The sequence below is a fragment of the Marmota monax genome, unplaced genomic scaffold (genome assembly GCF_021218885.2).
Source record: "Marmota monax isolate L192 unplaced genomic scaffold, Marmota_monax_Labrador192_F-V1.1 WCK01_AAM20220418_F8-fsc00080, whole genome shotgun sequence".
In the NCBI taxonomy this organism is placed as follows: Eukaryota; Metazoa; Chordata; class Mammalia; order Rodentia; family Sciuridae; genus Marmota; species Marmota monax.
The window spans coordinates 1295184-1315000 of NW_026694750.1; the positions used below are offsets into that span (position 1 = coordinate 1295184).

The 19817-nt window shown below is 55.0% G+C and overlaps 2 protein-coding genes and 1 long non-coding RNA gene across 7 annotated transcripts in view; 2 read left to right on the forward strand and 1 right to left on the reverse strand.

The window, feature by feature from the left end:
* The window catches only part of Exosc10 (exosome component 10), a 23459-nt gene extending 17845 nt beyond the window's left edge, over window positions 1–5614 (forward strand). For 3 of the 4 annotated variants that reach the window (XM_046424707.2, XM_046424709.2, XM_046424710.2), the window contains exons 20-25: window positions 931–1018; window positions 2044–2117; window positions 3036–3198; window positions 3789–3850; window positions 4765–4841; window positions 5476–5614. In XM_046424707.2, the coding sequence (XP_046280663.1) occupies window positions 931–1018; window positions 2044–2117; window positions 3036–3198; window positions 3789–3850; window positions 4765–4841; window positions 5476–5506 (495 nt within the window). In that variant the 3' untranslated portion in view covers window positions 5507–5614. Of the gene's footprint in view, window positions 1–930; window positions 1019–2043; window positions 2118–2299; window positions 2679–3035; window positions 3199–3788; window positions 3851–4764; window positions 4842–5475 lie in introns of those variants that run through there. The other variant, XM_046424708.2, reaches the window with a different exon arrangement.
* Window positions 2688–12047, reverse strand: LOC124079267 (uncharacterized). Of its 2 annotated transcripts, XR_006847226.2 has the most exons (4): window positions 11925–12047; window positions 6195–6296; window positions 2963–6115; window positions 2688–2818 (listed from the first exon to the last, which is right to left on the reverse strand). It is a non-coding gene; the product is annotated as an uncharacterized LOC124079267 (long non-coding RNA). The 2 variants fall into 2 exon arrangements; XR_009224913.1 differs by having other exon boundaries at window positions 2963–6296.
* On the forward strand, window positions 11289–15156 carry Srm (spermidine synthase). Its single transcript, XM_046424711.2, has 8 exons — window positions 11289–11499; window positions 12005–12125; window positions 12535–12627; window positions 13385–13538; window positions 14300–14383; window positions 14454–14599; window positions 14677–14799; window positions 14880–15156. The coding sequence occupies exons 1-8, from the start codon at window positions 11348–11350 to the stop codon at window positions 14898–14900; spliced, it is 894 nt and encodes a 297-aa protein (XP_046280667.1). The 5' UTR covers window positions 11289–11347; the 3' UTR covers window positions 14901–15156.
* The last annotated feature ends 4661 nt before the right edge of the window (window positions 15157–19817 follow it).

Consider the following 19817-nt stretch of genomic DNA (forward strand, 5'->3'; position numbering starts at 1 on the left):
ACTGGTCTGTGGCTCCTGGCATGTGGGAGGCCGAGGTTCCATCCCCAGCATTGCAAGAAAAGATTTTGTCTTGTGGTGTTCGTAACTGAGATTTAAAATGTAAAAAGTGTGCACAGCATTAACGTGCAGCTTGATGCAGTTTTGCACTGTGTGTCACTCTCAGCTCTTAGAGCACAGCTGAAGCTTTCAGACCCCCTGCCTCCACTGTTTGGTGTGTTTAGCAGCATTGTGAATACGAGCCCTTGTGCTGGGCCCCCGCCAGGGACACATTAACTGAAAGCCCCTTCTCCCTGCGGAAGCTCCACTCTCACAGCAAAGCCCAGGGCCCCCCTTGGCAGCACAGACGTCAGCAGGTGACTCCCTGACAGGTCTTGGCCGTGGTGCCGAGGGTCCACCTGCTGGTGTTGGAGTTGGGGGTCAGGTCAAGCTGTGCCTTCTCCCTTCTCCCTGCTAATTGTGGCACGAGCAGCTGTCTGTGCTTGGTGCCCTTGTGTGGCATCACCCAGATGTGTTCCAGCACCACAGCTGACAGCAGGTCACACAGAACAGCGGGACTTGCCTTGACTCCCAGCTCCACCACTCCCTGATCATGTCCCTCCCAAGGCACAGAGCCTCCCAGGCCTGTTCCCTTGCCTCTGAAGGGATGGTGGTGACGGTAGCTCTGTCCCAGTGTGACGAAGGCATTGAAGGAGCTGCTGGGTGTGCAGCCTCTAGCCTAGCGCCGGGGATGCAGTTGCACTTTGTCCTTGTCAATAAGGATCTTATAAATAAAGGCCAGAAGGAAACTTGGTTTTTGTGTCCTTGGATGGGGAACTTCTGACTTGGAACGTGTGGCGCTGGTAGGTCAGCGTGCCCGCCCCTGCCTCGTGGAGGAGGCGCTCTGAGATGGCTGCGCTGGGAGTGTTTTTGCCTTGTCTGTTTTCATTATAGATCAGCAACCGTTGGAAGCTGGCCAGCCAGGTTCAGGTACAAAAAGAACCTAAAGAAACTGCCAAGAAGAAGGCAGCTGAGCAAACAGGTAGCCTCACTTCCTTGTAAACGCAGTGTTTGATAAGGACAGCCCTCGCACGTCAGGCACTTGACTCAGTCGTTTCACAAAGTGTGAAAGAACAGTGACCACGACAGGCCCAGCCCCGCCTCAGGCAGCCTGCCTCGGCAGGATGGACAGTAGACAGCAAATGTGTGTTCTGGGGAAAGCCCGGAGGTGCCTGCGGGAGAGGCGAGGAAAGTGGTGCCGTCGCCACTGGGCCGTGGCTGGAGCAGGCAGCCTAACCAACGTGACATTGAGCCAAGTCCTGGAGCGATTAGGGGAGGAGGGTCTGGACCAACCTTGACCTCGCAGCGAGTCCCAGGGCCCAGGTGGCAGCTTCCTGAGCATTCTCAAGGAGTGCCAAGGCTGCCCATAGCAGCAGCACAGAGGCTGGGAAGAGGGACGGAAGACGGGACCCCAGGCAGGGCATGGGAAAGACCCGCTTTCACCCTGAGTGGGTTGGGAAGCAGCAGAGGGGCTTCTGTGTCGCAGGTCCCTCGGGCTGTCATGTTGCAGTGGGTTGTAGAGGGAAGGCGGGACCTGCTGGGAGACACCCAGGGACCAGGTGAGCAGGAGGGGAGGGGTTGTTTGGACCCCGATATGCCCCATAGCAGAAACTCAGCCTTTGGCAGTGAGTTGGATGTGGCAGGTGACAGGAAGGAGGAACCTTAGATGCCAGAGGGTTTTGTCCTGAGCAATTGGAAAGATGAAGACAGCAGAGGAGTTGGTTCAAGAGAGGAGGTTTTGGTTTTGGTTCTGGCCCTGACAGAGGGCTGTGATCCTACCCGGCATCCTCAGGGAGGTGTCAGGGACACTGCTGGGTATTTGGCCTGGGTTTATGGGAGAGGAGCAGGCAGGTGGGAACATGGGATTGAGCGCCCAGGTGCAGGTGAGAAGATCAGCCAAGCTGAGCCCGCTGCAGGGGCCAGTGGGCAGGAGGGCAGCTGTGCTCACCGCCAGGGCTGGAGAGCTGGCTCCGGGTTGGCAGCTCCACGGACTGTTCTTTCTTGCAGCCGCCCGGGAACAGGCAAAGGAAGAGTACAAAGCCGCAGCGGAGCAGGCCACCTCTGTGCGCCAGCAGGCAGTGGTATGTGCTGGCTTCTCTTACCTGTGAGAAACAGGACGCCCTGTTGCGGTCAGGCTCTCCCTGATCATCTGAGGAGGGGTCCCCTGTGCATCAGAGGAAGTGGTGACTCCCGGCACCTTGGCTCCTCAGCTGGTGCCTGCCTCATCTCCCCTCAAGCAGGTTGATGCTGTCCTTTCCCTTAGATGGCGCCTCCTGCTACTGATAGCAAATCTGCCAGAAGGCCCTTCTGTGGGTGGCAGTGTGGCCCCGGGAAATGCTTCATTCTCACCACCCCCAGAGCACTCTGGAATTCTAACCCCTGCCTTTCTTAATGACTGACATCACTGTCCAGGTAGGAACTTGTTCCTGCTGGCACTAGCCAAGTGAGAGTGTCCTGAAGTGCCAGGCTGCTCGTACCCAGCCATGGCCTCTCCCCGCCACCAAAGCCATGTTTATATGATACAGGCAGCTGAGTCCCCAGCTGATAGAGATTGAGCCTCCCAACCTGATCCAAATCTGAAATGCTCCCAAATCCAAACTCCCTGAGCAGGCACACGCCACCACAGGGGAACATTCCACACCTTCGAACCTTAGCTTGTGCCAAAAATCGTTTAGCATACTGTGTCCAGTCCCGTTGAGCTGTGTGCATAGGGGCATAGGAAGCACAGAAGAGGGCTGGGGGGGCATGCCTGGAGCCCTCTGCAGTAGGCTCACTCCGTCTACTGCAGAAAAGAAAATGAAACAAATGATTCTGGTGTTTAGACTTGGGCCCCATCCTAAGGTGCCCCATCATGTAATGTGTAGATGTTCCCCCAGAAATCCAAACTCCACAACCTGTGGCCCAGGCATTTCTAGGCCCTCCTCACCTGTCACCGAAGCGGCAGGTCTTCCCCTCTCAGGCACTTCCTGCTTCCCTCCCTGGGTGTGCTCGCCCTGCAGCTAGAGCATGCTGCTAAGAAGAGAGAGCGAACAACAAGCGACCCGAGGACCCTGGAGCAGAAACAGGAGAAGAAACGACTCAGGACTTCCAAGAAGCCAAAGGACTCAGAAAAAGATTTTACCCCTTTTGACTACAGCCAGTCGGACTTCAAGGCTTTTGCTGGTGAGGACAGGACTGGGGCCCCACTCTGGGACATCTGGCCATTCGAGGTGGGAGGAAGCTGTCCAGTGAAGAAGGCACAGTTTAGGCACAGCAAGCCCTGCCCAGGACGTGGCCGTGGCCAGTGACCGCCAGAAGCCCCCTTCCCCAGAACTAGCTCTCAGCCCTCCGTGTGACTAATGGCTTCGTCCTTTCTCACAGTCACTTGTGCCCAGAACACACACACATACACACACTCACAGGTATTGTTGATTGAAAGCACCTGAAGCCCAAACTCCTGGCTCCCTCTAGCTGCCTCCAGGGCAACACAGCCCTTGGAGGAGCAAGAGAGCAGGACAGTCCACACGGGGACTTCATCAGGAGCCCCTGTCCCTGCCTATGGCGCTGGATCTTGATGTCAGAGGAGCCACCTGCCCCTAACAGCCTGGAAACAGGTCTGTGAGAACTAAGCCTGGTCTCAGCAGCAGCGATTGGAAACATTAACTTATGTCATTGCAAAGCAGGTGGCAGGCTGGCCGCCAGCAGTCTGAACCCCGGGCGGGCCCTGTCTTAAGCTCCTTGCCTCAGCGCTGGCCTCATCTCTTACCTTGCAGGAGACAGCAAACCCAAACCTTCCTCCCAGTTTGACCCCAGTAAGCAAGCCGTGTCTGGCAAGGTAAGGCCGCACCAGGAGCGCTGCGCTCCCCGCAGTCTTGGTTCAGCCCCTCTGCTGGGAGGGTGCTCCATCCAGCAGTCCTCTTCCTCTGTGGCTTCTCCTGCTCCTTCCTTCTGAGGGGAGACGGCACCTAGCAGCTGCTTCCGCCATTTTTTAAAAGTGGCTATAAAAGATGGCGCGCAGTTGTTTGTTGTCTTTTTTTTTTTTTTTTTTTTGTGGGGTGGGGGTTTACCGGGGATTGAATGAGGGCACTCAGCCACTGAGCCACCTCCCAACCCTATTTTGTATTTTATTTAGAAACAAGTCTCACTGAGTTGCTTAGTGTTTCTTGCTGAGACTGATTTTGAATTTGTGATCCTCCTCCTCCCTACTTCAGACTCCCATTCCGCTGGGGTTACAGGCATGGCCCCCACCCAGCCTGGCATGCAGTTTTTCTTTGCAGCCATGGGAATTTTTTTTTTTTTAACCCAGGGGCACCAGCCCTTGTTATATTTTATTTTGAGACAGTCTTGCTAAGTTGCTTAGGACTTCGTTAAGTGGCTAAGGTTGGCTTTGAACTGAAGATCCTCTAGCCTCAGCATTCCAAGCCACTGGGATTACAGGCATGCACCACCGCGCCAGGTAGCCATGGGAACTCTAGCTTCAGGTCAGAAGCACCCCTTCGGGTGCCAGTATGGCCAATGTGTACCCCCTGTGGGGTCCAGGCCCAGCGGGGCTGGCATGTGGGAGCAGGGCTGTGCAGAGCCTCCTGTTCCTGCCCTAGCTCTGTCTTCTGAAGTGCACAGGGGTGCCCACTGCTGGAAACCAGGGCTCACCCGTGTGCTGGGTACCCCCTCTCCCTAGCCATCTGAGTTGGGTGTTCTCCTCTGCTGGTCAAGGTTGTCCCCCACCTTCAACATCTCTTATCTTTTCAGAAGTGCTTTGCAGCCAAAAAACTGAAACAGTCAGTGGGAAACAAAAGCATGTCCTTTCCAACTGGAAAATCAGACAGGTATGTGGAAGTAGCCAGGCGCAGGCCCTGGAGCCCAGCAGGAAAGCACCCTCCCTGTTGCACTTGGGTACCTGCAGCAGAGCACAGCTCAGAGGGCTTTGTCTAGAAGAGCAGAGGCTTTCTCCACAGCCAGGCCTCTCTTTGTCACTTGAAAAACAGGAGGGGACGTGATTTGCTGTGTGCCACATGTCATATGGCCACTTACTGCATCCCAGCATTCAGACCCCTTATTCTTTGCTCTTTCCTGTTTAGTTTCCTGAGGTCACCTCAGAGCAAATATGTATGAAATTTTCTTAGGTCAGCCTGTTTCTTAGGAAAGAAAGAAAAAATCGGCAAATGTGGGTTGTCATTGCTGAAGAATGTTGTAGTTAAGAGCGTGAAATCCAGATCATGCTAGAGCAGTACCTGAGGTTGGGCCCTGGCACAGGAAAAATTCTGCTCAGGGCCTTGGCCATTGCTGTGGGCCCCGCATTCTGCCCCCGCCACCCCACTGCCATCCAGCTCAGTCCCCAGGGCCCAAGCAAGCCATTCTTCAGTTCTGCCTTCTAGAGGGTTGTGTGTTGTATAAAGCAACTGAGACCCAACTGTCAGCCGCTCTGGAAGAAGTAACTCTGTTTTCCTACTGTCTCTGCAGAGGCTTTAGGTACAACTGGCCAAAGAGATAGTGCTGGAAGAGACCCTTGGGACCCCAGGGACTGGAAGCACCAAATGGTGGTGCTGCTTTTATATAAACGCATTTTTAAACCATTAAAACTAATTCCTTCTGGAAGAAAGCTGGTTCCTGACTCTTCTTTTGCTGCCATCGTAGCCCTGGCAGGAAGGACAGGCCCCGTCCCGTTCACACCACCACCCTCAGCTGTCCATGAGAGAGGAGAGTGCCCTGAAAGGTCACTGTGATTTCTAGAGAAAGCCAGAACCCCCAAGGGAGTAACACAGGAGAACAGCCTGTGACTCAAAAGAGTGAGGTGTTGCTCGCCTTAGGAGGGTTCTGTGGGCCTCTGACCCCTGTCTGGGCTTTGGGATAATGTGGGTGAAGCTGTGGTACGCCGTTGCAAAGAGGGCTGGAGTGCTCTGGAGCCAGTGTGGCTTCTGGAGAACTTGATCTCTGTTCCTTTCTCTTCCTTTAAGAAAGAAAAAATAAATAAACAACAACAACAAAAAAACCTTTTTGTCTTTTCCTGATTATAAAAGAAATTACATTGGGCTGGGGGGGAGTAGCTCAGTGATAGAGCACTCGCCTCGTATGTGCAGGGCTCTGGATTCAATCCCCAGCACTGCAAAAACAAGAGGAAAGCAAGTTTACTGTAGCAAATGTGGATGGCACAGAAAAATGCAAACAAGAAATTTAATCACCGGGTGTTGTGTATTTCCTGTGGGCTTTTTTTACTGTGCAGATGCACAGTTGTAGGGGCGTCTTCCATAGCCATGCTTTCCATGTCCATGAGCTCAGCCGGCCTGGAAGGGAAAATATTTTTTTAAATATACCCATACTGAGCAGTGGGCTTTTATGTACATAAATTAGGTATTATCTGTAACCTGGAGATGATTTGGGTATACAAGATGGGCTGGGATGTAGCTCAATGGTAGAGCACGTGCCCAGCATACAGGAGGCCCTGACCCAGCCCTCCAGAAACGTACACAGCAGGATTTGTGGGTTCTAAGTGGATACACATCATTTCATATGCATATTTGGGTCATCTTCAGTGGGTCCTGAGCCAGTCTCCCATATTTTTAAATTTACAGCCTTGGGTTTAAGTTCCTATTTTTCACCTTTAAAGTTTATAAGATTTTCCTCATTCTAAAGCCAACCCTCATAATCAAACATGTAGGTTACCATTAATTTGCTTTGTATTTTGTGTGTGGGAAGGGGGTACTTAACCACTAAGCCACATCCCAGCCCTTTATTTAGAAACAAGGTCTCAATGAGTTGCTTAGGGCCTTGCTAAGTTGCTGAGACTGGCTTTGAACTCGTGATCCTCCTGCCTCAGCTTCACAAGCTGCTGCACCAGCTCTATTTTATTCTATTCTGAATGCAACATTGAACTTCATAATTGTGACCAAAACTGATGATTTCTTAAGAATTCCATTTTATTTTACTGAAACAATGAAATCAACAAAGTGCAGAATACCATTATTTTTGTTACCACAAATACTTAAATTAGGAACCGTTTTCTTTGAAATTTCTCTCACAAATTATTGATGGCCAACTATGCATGACAGCCTCTGGATGACAGGCTCTGGGCCAAATTAAGCCTCATGCTGCTATGGCCCTTCAGAGTAGTACTTCCTTGTCAGGAGGACAGTAAAAAGCAGCTCTGTCTGCAGATGGGCCAGCTAGGACCAGGCTGGTTGAAAGTAACAAGAAAGTCAAACTCTTGAGAACAAGACAAATGTTCTCTTCCCTTTGTAAATAAGGTTTGTCCAGAGGCAGCATGGTGGCTCACGAAAGCCAGCCTCAGTTTGAACATAGGACTTCCTCCTCCCCACCCAGTGGCTCCAGCCATCACATCATCATTCCAATCAGCTCGAAGGGAGCCAAGAGCACCCAGCCTCTTTCCACTTCCCAGTGACCAGAACCTAGTCACATGGCCACAGCAAGAGGTCCTGAGAAATGTTAGTATTTCAGTCATCCATTTGCCCACCAAAAGACGCAGAATTCTGAGTACAAAATTTGGAAAAAATAAAATAGACACTGAAGGACAAGCACAGCCTCTGCCAAAAAATGGCAGACTCTACTAAATAAAATGGACGGATGGAAATTTTTAAAGGTGAGAAACGGTTTCCACTGAGGACAGCCTGAGAGGTGGGCTTCCTAAAGGAGGCATCTGGACAGTGAGGGGTAAAGAAAGGAGCCTGGGGAACTTGGGGAGCCAGCGCCACCGGCCTGTGGAGCCTGAGGGAGGCCAGTCTGGCACCACCCAGGCCAACAGGAGGTAAGTGGCCCAGACCTGGCCATGTGGTTACCAGGCTCCCACTGGGCAGACAGGAATGAAAAGTCTGTTGAAATGACTCCTGGTCCTTTATTTGAAAGGTCTCCTTACTGGTTTTGTTTTTGTGACAGTGTTATCATTTTAAGATGGGGCCAGAGACAGGAGGAGGATTTTATTGTTTTTAAAACAGGGCCTAAGTTGCCCAGACTGGCCTCGAATTTGGGATCGTCCCAAGTTGCTAAGATTACAGGCGTGTGCCACCGCAGCCAACTAGGTCTTTTTTAAATGTCCCTTTTTTTCTGGGCACAATGGCACATGCCTGTAATCCCAGCTGCTTGAGAGGCTGAGGCAGGAGGATTACAAGTTCAAAGCCAGCCTCAGCAAAAGCGAGGTGCTAAGCAACTCAAGTCTCTCAATAAAATATAAAAAAGGGCTGGGGATGTGGCTCAGTGGTTGAGTGCCCCTGAGTTCAATCCTCAGTAATAAAAAAGCAAATACAAAAAAAAAAAAAGTCCCTTTTTGCAGAATAAAGTCAGCAATCAGGGCTGGGGTTGTGGCTCAGTGGTAGAGTGCTTGCCTAGCATGTGTGAGGCACTGTATTTGATTCTCAGCACCACATATAAATAAACAAAGTTCCATCAACATCTAAAAAGAAATTAAAAAAAAAAAAAAAGCAATCAGATCGGAGTCTCCAAAGCACTACTGGCCCATGGAAGGCCTGGGGTGGAGATGAGAGCCTTGGAGGGGCTGGAGAACAGCTGTGGCTCGGCCTGCTGGAGCCTTGTGCTCCAGTCAGGAGCTGCTCGGTGACAACCACAGAGGCCCAGGCTATGCTCTGGGAAGGGATCTGGAGGCCCCCAGCCGGAGGTAAGGAGCACTCAGAAGGGCTCCGGCTCAGGGAGGCTCTGCTGTGGCTCCCCGTGCTCAGATAACTTGCCAGATGCATCTTCCACCAAGCCAGACCATGTAATGGCCAAATTTGTTCCCACTCAGCCACAGCTGTTTGCCTGGATGAACACACAATTTTAAAATGACTCTCTTGAGTGCCAACTGCCTAATAAATCTCTCCACGACAGAGACACCTGGTGGCAGTCCCACCGAAACCATCAAAACCATTACTTTGGACAATGGCCATGGGCTCTCCTCTCCTTGCCTTCCTCCTTCCCCTTTAAAGTTACCACCACTTAGGGGTTGGGACAGTGACCCCATTAGCCAGCCAGCCATGCTTTACCACTTAAAGCTCCCATGCTCCTTTCTCTGAATTGGGGAAAATGTCTCATAGGTTATCTGGTTTTCTCCTGATTTTCAGTATCTATGGTTCAGATGGGAGTGAGGCTACTTAGGGCAAAAACCACAGGTTTTCCTCCTCATGATCTGGCGTGGCATCTAGTGCTCTCCATCTGGGGACTATTTTGTCAATAGCTTTTCTAGGGCCTTTATTTCTTGAACCTGAAAAGCGTGTGCAACTCTTGCACACTCTAGCCTGAAGGCCAAGGCTCCACGGAGGGCAAAGGGTGTCACTTACAGTCTCACTTGACAATCCACACGGGGCAGCTTTGTTCAGCTTGTTAGGATGGGATGGGCATAGCCATGCACTATCTAGATAGGAATCCAAGTCAACTGGCCCACAGGATACTGGGCCTCAGACATTCACTCAGCCCATCATCTGGTGCCTCCCATCTACACACACCATCCCTAGGCTCCTGGAGCTTAGTCCAGCTCAGGATACACACACAAGGAAACTGACCTCTACAGCCCAGAAGCGAGACTGTCTAGATGGAAGTACAGGCTACGCAAACACCTTGACCCAAGTACAGACTGGACCAACTCTACTAGCTGGGCAGAGTGACTCCACCTTATCCTTAGGTTCTGAAAGGGCTCCATGCGAATTGTCTCCTAAGGAGTTTTTGGGTTTTGTTTGTTTGGGGGGTAGGACTGGGATTGAACCCTGAGGCTCTTTACTACTGAGCCACATCCCCACTCCTTTTTATTTTTTTAGATGGTTTCATTAAGTTGCTGAGGCTAACTTCAAACTTGCTATCCTCCTGCCTCAGGCTCCTGAGCTGCTGGAATTACAGATGTGTGCCACTGCGCCAGGCAGTCTCCTAGCAATTCTTCAACTGCCTTGGCTTACATCCCTCTAGAAGCATGCATGCAGTCAGCCAAGGCCCATATTGCTCTTGAAGTTACACCTACTGATACACAACATTGTGCCCTTCATCCTAGTTACAGAAACGGAAAGTCGGTTGTGATGGAACACACCTGCAATGCCAGCTCCTGGGGAGGCTGAGACAGGAGGATCATAAGTTCCAGGTGAGCCTGGGCAATTTAGCAAGACCCTCTCTTAAAATAAAATGGAAAAGGCAGGGATGTAGCTCAGTAGGAGAGTGCTTGCCTAATAGAGAACCGTGGTGCTCCCACTCCAGGTGGAGGCCATAAAACGTCAGTCAAAAAAACATCACTGACACTGTCACTAAGACTGTATTACCAGCTTCATCTCCTTCCTTGGCATTCGAACTGCGCAGAGAGCAATTAGCATTTAATATTTGGTAATTAGCATGCTTAATGTGATTCTGAGGAGTTCCTTGACATTTTTATAAAAACAGCACATTCCCGCCCACCCTTCAAAGGGCAAGACCCAATGTGTCAAAAAGAAAAAAGCATGCCAGTCTTCTGATGCTGAATATGCATGTGTTGGGACTCTTCCTGGACACTCCCAGTAAATTTAGAAACTCATTTAGAAGAGGAAAAAAAAAAAAAAAAAAAACTTATTCGGCAGCCATCCGTTCAAGACGCAGGGAATCTAGGGGAAGTGGCTAAATTCAGCTTATCAAGTCACAGGCTGTGATGAACCTTTCAAATTAAAAGAAAAAAAAAAAAATCTTCAGTGAGCCCCAACTAACCCCGGGACCCGTGGCTCCACCGCGGAGCCACACCTGTGGACGCAGTAGGATACATTCTACTCCCGCCGCGGCAACATCGGAACCCTTGGTCTGACAATGTAGCCGCCCGCGCCCGCTCCTGCTGCCCACAGCCTGGAGCCCCCGCCAGCAGGTCCCAGCGCCCCAACGCTCCGCGCCTTCCCTCCGGAGTCCCCCAGCCGCTCGCCCGGGCCTGGACGGGCGGCCCTCGGCCCCTCCGGACCCCTGCGAGGGAGCGGTGCCTGGCCTGCGCGAAGCCGGAGGAGAGACCCCGGACCCCTTCCGCCCGCGCAGCCCGCCCCGGAACCCGCCCGCGACCCGGACCGCCCGGCCGCAGCCCCGGCCTGGCCCCACGTGGCCCCGGAGCAGACCGCACTACCGTGCTGTCGCCGACGGACCGCGCGCCTCAGCCAATTGGCGGCGCGCTGCGGACTGGCTGCCAATGAGCGACCGGCGAGGTCGCGCCGCCGATTCGCCGCGGGCCTGCTCCCGCTTCGCCATTGGAGAGTTAGGGCTCCGCCCCCCACCGGCAGGCCCCGCCCCTCAGGCCGGGTTAGGTTGCGGCGCGGGCGGCGGGCGGAGCTGGTCCCGTTGTGCTGCGGCTCCGCGCGGCCTGCAGTCCCGGGCCCGCGCCCCGCGCCCCGCGCCGCCCGCAATGGAGCCCGGCCCCGACGGCCCCGCCGCCATCCGCGAGGGCTGGTTCCGCGAGACGTGCAGCCTGTGGCCTGGCCAGGCCCTGTCGCTCCAGGTGGAGCAGCTGCTCCACCACCGGCGCTCGCGGTACCAGGATATCCTTGTCTTCCGAAGGTACCGCCACCGGCTCCCAGCCAGACCGCAGCTGCCCGGCTCCGGGACCCTTGCAAGCTCTGACCCCCGCCGGCCCTCGTCCTGCCCTAATTCCGGCCCAGCCACCCCTTCTGGCTGAGCCGCTGTCCTGCCTTCCTCCTCCCGACGCCCCCGAGCGCCCTGCCTGCCGCCCGCCCCCTGCAGAACTGTCAGAAGTTCGTAGGAACTAGGCCCTGCTCCTGCCTGGTCCCCTCCCCGCCGTGCACCCGTGCCCAGGAGCTGGGGGAGGCGTTCCATGCAGGCCTCGGGCAGGAGGCAGCCAGTGTGCGCCACGCTCCACGTGTCAGTCCCAGGACACGTCAGCCGAGGAGACCCCGAGTCCCACCCCAGACCCCACCCCGTGGGCTGGCCTGCCATCCCCGCCACGCGTCACCCTCTCTACTTACCCCTGAGACCCTGTGGCGGGGTTGGGGCACATTCCCTCACCCCAGAAGACTCAGGCCCCCGACTGTCACTCCACCCGCAGTAAGACCTACGGTAACGTGCTGGTGCTGGATGGCGTCATCCAGTGCACGGAGAGGGACGAGTTCTCCTACCAAGAGATGATAGCCAACCTGCCTCTCTGCAGCCATCCCAACCCCCGAAAGGTACCCTGCTCCAGCCCGGAGTTAGCCGTGAGTTCTGAGGAGCAGGGCTGGGCTACAAGAGGCCCCGGACATGCCCATGCCTGGCCCATGCTGCCTAGAGGCCTGTCAGAGAAAGCGCTGGCAAGGCTGAGGGGAGTCCCTGGGTGGATGGAGGCTGACGTTGCCTCTAGGGAGCAGTCCCCCCGAGCCCTGAACCTTAGAGCAACCCTGGGAGGGGCTCCCAGGAAAAGGGGACAGCCCTGGCCAGGTTGCTGAGGCTGGAAGGCATTTCTGAGAGTAGCGAATGAAGTCAGGCGGCTCGTGGCTCAGCAGAGCCCAGAACCCCCTGCTCCAGATGGTTCTGTAGGGTGGCCTGCTCCTTGCCACTCAGACCTTCAGGGCCCCTGCCTCTGACTGTCCCCCACCCCAGGTGCTGATCATCGGAGGCGGAGATGGTGGCGTCCTGCGGGAGGTGGTGAAGCACCCCTCCGTAGAGTCTGTGGTCCAGTGCGAGATCGACGAGGTGAGTGCATGCCTGCTTGTCCCGCTTCGCCCAGACCTGGCCACGCTCCCTGGGCACGGTGCTGCACCTTGCTGGGAGGATTCCGTGGGAAAATGGCACGCAGAGCTCCACGGCGCTAGTTCTTAATAGGCTCGGGACACTTCCAATTAGTAGGACTCTTTATACTGGGCCTGTTTTTAGTGCTCATTGGCTCTGCTGGGAATTTCTGGAGGTGCTGGGCTCCAGTAGTAGACAGGGGTGTCCTTTACCCTTGGCGATGAAGTTACAAGTTGGAGAAGACCTCAGAGGGGGATGTGGTAAGGCTTGACAGGGCCGGGGAGTGTGGCGGAGGCGGGAAGGCACAGGCCCAAGAGTGCAGGGTAATCAGGACAGGCCTCCAGGTGCAGCATTTAAGCTGGAGCCTGAGCAGAAGCCGATGGTGGGGCGGAGACCAAACAGGATTCTTGCTGCCGGGGTCTGGCGCTGCAACCTCTGACGTAGGAAATGGAAAGCAAGCTGTGCAGCTGGGGTAGTTGGCCTGTGGGGAGGGGACAGGGATAGTGGGAGATGAGGTCTGAGCTGCAGGCAAGAGCCAGCACCCCGTTCCCATGAGGAGCTGTGTGCCAGAGTTCTCCCCATTTTAAAGGTGTGGACACTGAGGTTCCAAAAAGGAAGGGCTTGTCCAAGGTGACCAGGCTCCCAGAAGTACTCCTGGGAGTCCCACTTGACTAGCTCCAGAGCCCAACTTCCTTCCTGCTCCTTCCTGTTCCCTCCTCAGGATGTCATCCAGGTCTCCAAGAAGTTCCTGCCCAGCATGGCTGTTGGCTACTCCAGCTCAAAGCTGACCCTGCATGTGGGCGACGGTTTTGAGTTCATGAAACAGAACCAAGATGCCTTCGATGTGATCATCACTGACTCCTCGGACCCCATGGGTGAGCAAGGGCTGAGGCCTCCACACCCTCCAGCAGCTGTTGCTCTAAAGTCAGCCTCTCAGAGGAGAGGACAGGAGGGTCCCTGAGACTACAGCTATACTTTCCCTCGTCAGTTGCTACCCTCCTCAAACAGGACTCAGGACAGGAGGGAAGAGACCAGGCCACTGCCCCAAGTTCACAAGTCTGGGGACCTGAGAGTGGGGATCAGACATTGGCCCACTGAGGGTCCAGTTTCTTCTTTGGCCTCCCCTCTGCCCTTGACTGGCCTACATTGGGGTGGAGAATGAGTTCTAGTCCTTTTTTTTTGGGGGGGGGCTACCATAAATTGAACCTGGGGACACTTGGCCACTGACCCACATCCCCAGCCCTATTTTGTATTTTATTTAGATACAGAGTCTCACTGAGTTACCTAGCGCCTCACTTTTGCTGAGGCTGGCTTTGAACTCCCATCCTCCTGCCTCAGCCTCCTGAGCAGCTGGGATTACAGGCGTGCACCACCACGCCCCACAGGCTCTAGTCTAAAATCAAGGCTAGAGTGTCTTTCTGACCACAAGAATCCCCCTAGAATGGGATTAATTAAGTAGAGGGCCCTTCACATACTGAGGGGGTGAGCCTCACCTTGCCTGCCAGGTCCTGAATCCCACGGACCTGGGTTCCCATGTGAGCTCCACCTCTGGGCAGCTGTGAGGGCCTGTGGTGAGTTGGCAGTGGGTGGCCCCGAGGTGTGTCTCAGCCACGGTGTGTCCATCCCCTCCCTGAAGGCCCCGCGGAGAGCCTCTTCAAGGAATCCTATTACCAGCTCATGAAGACGGCGCTCAAGGAGGACGGCATCCTCTGCTGCCAGGGTGAGGCTGCCGGGAGCTGAGGGGGCAGGGGCGGGTGGCCCTGCGGGCTGACGCTGTGGGCCTCCCCCAGGCGAGTGCCAGTGGCTGCACCTGGACCTCATCAAGGAGATGCGCCAGTTCTGCAAGTCCCTCTTCCCGGTGGTGGCCTACGCCTACTGCTCCATCCCCACCTACCCCAGCGGCCAAATCGGATTCATGCTCTGCAGCAAAAACCCGGTGAGCTGGCGGCTGCCCCCAGGGCGGGCGCCGGTGGGCAGAGCCCTGCCTTGATGCCCTGTGTCCTGGGTCCCCAGAGCACCAACTTCCGGGAGCCGGCGCGGCCACTGTCGCCGGCACAAGTGGAGCACATGGCGCTGCGCTACTACAACGCGGACGTGCACCGCGCCGCCTTCGTGCTGCCCGAGTTCGCCCGCAAGGTGAGCGCCGCCGCCGGGCTCCGGAGCCGCCTGGTGCCACGCAGCCCGGAGCGTCCCCTGACGGCCCCCTGTCCTACCAGGCCCTGAACGACGTGCGCTGACCGGAGCCGCTGCAGTGCCGCCCAGGACCGCAGACTGGACGGGGCGTCCCCAGCGTGCCCAGGCCGTGGCCCAGACCAGACCCCCGCCAGCTCTCGCCCACCGACCAAGTGTTACAGGCCCCGAATGCTGCCCGGCCTGCCCTGCTGGGCACTCTGTCTGTCTGTCTCTCTGGCGTTCCGCCCAAGCCTAGACCAGCTCTGTACAGACGCCTCTCTGCCCTCTCGCCCCTCAGCAAACACGTGTATTTATAACAAAGTTTGCCATTGTGTCCCCAACCGCCGCCAGCCCCAGCAGGAGCCCCATCTGTGGTTGTGGGTGCTCCTGTGAGTGAGGGTCTGCATGCCCCGTCCCCACTGTGACATTGGCCTGCCCCTTGACCTCCGGCCAGTGACACGACAGTCACCAAACCAGCCCCAAATGTGTCCCAGGAAGCTGATGAGCCATTGAACCCTTATTAGCAAGGTCCCAGGCTCATACCCCTGGGCCAGGGCCTTGGGACTGACAGGGTGGGAGGTGCTGCTAAAAGGGCTTCAGTCTCTCCTGGGGCTGCCCCGAGTATCCCAGGATTTCCACCTCACAGGATGAAAAGTGCCACCCCTGCACCAGGTGGGCACTGGGTGTGACCCAGAGGGGGCTGGTTGGAACAGGGTAAGGGCTCAGTTATGTGGGGCCTGTTAAGCACATTGGGAACTTGGCCAGGTTCTGGCTCAAGCCTGAGTCAAACACTGCCTCCCCACCCCCAACCTTCAGTTCCTTCTGGAATATTCCTTTCAGCTACCCCCAGGGGTTCAGGCTGAATGCAGGGGTGGTAGTGCACAGGGCTGTTACCTCTCCAAGGTGCTGAACCTGTGGCCCTCAGTGTCCCGGGAGCCTCGTCCTCCTGCTGTCCAGGACAGGGGCTTACTGGATACAAGAGCCACCAGGAGGGACTTGGGTCCAGGTTTAGATTTGGGAACGGAGGGCCCGGCCCCACCCGCCTCTGAAGACCAGCCTGAAAAAGCCTGGTCAGGGATGGGTCCGGAGGAGGGGCTGACAAGGACCCTGGGACTAGGGAGTAGCCCTGGCTGGTGGGTGGCACTGGAATTCCTCTTCTTCCTGGGCCTCCACCTTAGGGCCCTGAGTTGACAAGAGGGATTCGGGGACATCTGGAATGATGGGGGGTGGGGAGCCAGGGCCCAGCTTCACCAGGACTCTGGCCTCAGGCCAGCTACTGCCGGTCTCTCGGCTCCGTCCACCCTGCTTTCCTCTCACCCCCATAGGCCCACTGGTCTCTGAGCATGTTCTGACCTTTGCCCCCACAGCAGGTCTGACCTCAGTCTAACCTTTCCCCTTTACCCCCTTAGTCCCAGGCAGTCCTAGAAGCCAGGCTAGGGGACTGGGGTCTTCCCTGGTGTCTCCCAACTCGCACGGAGGCCCCAGTGAGGCCAGGAAGCAGCCGTGGCCACAGGGCGCAGCCACTGGTGGTCAGGGAGGCTGTCACTTGCTTCCTGTAGGGTCCTGTAGGGTCCAGCAGGGCCAGGCTCCAGCCTGGGGACCAGGCATCTTACTGATCACAGTTCTCTGAGGATGGAGCTATCCCCTCCCCACCCTGAAGGTGAGGCAGGTGATGTGCCCAAGGTGACAGGGGTCCCAAGCAGGCAGCCACCCTTTTAAGAACCATCCCACCCCTGCGGGCCAGGGCTCCTGGCAGGGGGGCCTGCTCAGACCCCTCTCCACTCCCCACTTCCCAGCAGCCCCATCTCGAGGGTGGCCCGGGCAGGGGTCACTGCTGGGGAAAAGGTGGGGGCAACCTTAGGCCCTGAAGTTCTGGGGGTCTCAATAAAAAGGACCAGGGGGTTGCAACTCGGTGTAGAGCGCCCCCTGGGCTCATCCTCAATCCCTGTGTCAGGACACCTGTCGGCAGGGGAGAGGAGCCCAGGGCAGAAACGGCCCTGCCTGGTGTGGATGGCCAGGGCACAGCCTCCCCTGCAGGGTGGAGGGACCCGAACTCTCCCACCCACCACAAAGGGGCATCTTCAAGGTCCCGCCCTGGGATGGGCAGGGGACTGATATGCTGGAGCAGCAGCAGCCTTGGTGAGGATGGGACCCGAGTCCCCCCAAGGTCCCAGCAGTTTTGAGGGCTGCAAAACAGCCCAGTTTGTGACAAGGGAAATAAACTCAATCCTACCTGATTTTTATTTTTGGTACCAGGGATTGAGCCCAGGAGCTTAACCACGGAGCCACATCCCCAGCCCTTTTTAATATTTTATTTTGAGACAGGGTCTGGCTGAGTTGCTTAGGGTCTTGCTTTTGCTGAGGCTGGCTTTGAACTCATGGCCCTCCTTGCCTCAGCCTCCTGAACCGCTGGGATCACAGGTGTGCGCGCCACTGCGCCCAGCAAAATTTCTTCAGTTAGCTCCATCCCTGGTTGAAGGGTTCAGATCATTCTCTGGCTGTCCGCACCAGGCACTCCGTCCTTGCTGGGAGCAGTCCCTTATTCTCTTTGAGCTGATTATTTTGGAATTTATCTTCTGTGATATAAAATGAAATATATTTGGTCTTTCTCCCCAATTTCTGACACACAGTCATAAAACTCTGGCGTTTCCTGATAACTAGTATCTTCAGACATTCTAAATCCGCTCCTTTTAATGGCACCTGAGTGTATGCTAATGAGGTGAGTTAGGGTAGGGCCACGGGGAAGATGGAGTGATCAGAGGGACAGGATTTACAGCCCCACCTGCCAGAGGACTCAGGAAGGGAGTGGAGTTTAGGCTTTGTAAACACTTTTGAAGGTTTTGTTTGTTTGTTTTATTGTTTCTTGTTTCATTCCCCCTCCCTCCTGTACCAAGGCTTAAACCCAGAGCTACATCCCTAGACCTTTTTATTTGGGCACCAGAGATTGATCCCAGGGCCCTCCACCACTGCTTAGAACCTCACTAAGTTGCCAAGGCTGGTTTCAAACTTGTGATCCTCTTATCTCAGTCTCCTGAGTCGCAGGGATTACAGCTGTGTGCCGCAGCCCCCAGCTATTTGATTTTTGAGGCAGAGTTTGGCTAAGACTGGCCTCAAACTGTCCTCGGCCTCTGCAGTCCCTGGGATTACAGGCGGCCGCCACCACGCCTGGTTTGTAAGCACTCTGGGCAAAGAGATCTGGTGGCTTGCAGGTTCTCGGCTCGCAGGTGTCAGCAGAGCCTTGGCAACACCCTTTAGAGTAACCCAGTGCAGGCGCTGACCCGCCTTCTGTGATTTGTCTTAGCAAATTCATGGAACCCAAGGGTCCCCAGAGGGACCTCTGATTTATAGTAGGTTGGCCAGAAGTGAGGTTGGCATCCAAGTGGGGCCAGTCTTGTGGGACTGAGCCCTCACCCTGTGGGATACGACGCCATCTCCTGGTAGCGTCAGCTGGTGTCTGGGCAGAACAACTCGGTGCACAGGAAACAACTCGTGGTGGTTGTATGTCTGCAGTGGAAGAGAATTGTTGGTTTGTGTGTTTCTTCTCTTTGTGTCTCTAGATAACATGCTCATATTACTACTTCTGGACTTATATTAGCCATAATATCTCTCTCTCTCTCTCTCTCTCTCTCTCTCTTTTGTACCAGAGCTTGAACCCAGGGATGCTTAACTACTGAGCCACATCCCCAGCCCTATTTTGTATTTTATTTAGAGACGGGATGTCGTTGAGTTGCTTAGAGCCTCACTAAGTTGCTGAGGCTGGCTTTGAATTTGCAATCCTCCTGCCTCAGCCTCCGGAGCTGGGATTACAGGTGCGCACTACCGCACACAGCTCAAGCCATAATCCCTTGATTTCCAGCTCGGGAAAATGAGGACTCCTTCCCTGCCCCTGCCCCACTCTCCACAGCTGAAACGCAGTCTGGATTAGCTGGGTCTTCAGTGTTTGCACTGACACTGAGACATCAACATGAGCCTGGCTCACGCTGGCCCGGATGACCAGGGGATTCTGTGGCTCTGACCGCCTACACAGCTCCCAGGAGCTTGGTCATGGTTTTCATTTCCTTTGTTCTTAATGAATTCATCACTGATCAGCCTTAAACTTTCACAATTGTCTAAAGCTCTTTTTATGGTCTTTAGGCTCAACAGGTGGCTTATCATTTTCATTTTTTTTTAAAGAAAGAGAGAGAGAGTGAGAGCGAATTTTTTTAATATTTACTTTTTTAAGTTTGCGGCAGACACAACATCTCTGTTTGTATGTGGTGCTGAGGATCGAACCCAGGCCGCACGCATGCCAGGCGAGCGCGCTACCGCTTGAGCCACCTCCCCAGCCCATCATTTTCATTTTCCTAGACGATCTGTCCGCAGCCTCCTCACTACCCCAGTGGAAGCCCCTCTCGGGCCCCGAGTCTTCCCATTGTTGGTTCCCCCCTTGTTTTAGTGGAGCATATCCCACGGTAGCTTTCTGAGGAAAGGAACGTGGAAAGCAAGCTTTTAAGTTTTGACATTTATGAAAATGTTTTGTTCCACCCTCAGGCGTGCTTGACTGATAGGTGAAGCCTTGGGTGGAGGACTCTGAACTCACAGGTGGGTAGCCAGACATTCCACCCCACTTAGAGGCCTCAGCCCCTCTCAGGGAAGCTCTCCAGAGGATATTGAAGTGGCCTCGTGACCTGGTGGCTAGCTTTCCCCACAACAAGTGCTCCAAGAGCTGAGTGGACGCTGCCATGTCGTGTGTGGCCAGGCCACACCAACCCTTCAGCAGTACTCTGCCCAGAAGGCCTAGTTGTATGTGTAAGACCACAAGAGGGTGTGACACCCCAAAGCACGAGTCACCAGAGGCCATCTGAGAGTCGGACTACTGTACCCTTCTAGCTCCTTTCTTTTTTGGCAGTGGGAGGGGTACTGGGGACTGGGCCCAGGAGTGCTCTATTACTTAGCTACATCCCCAGCCTTTTTTCTTAATGTGAGGCAGGGTCTCACTAAAT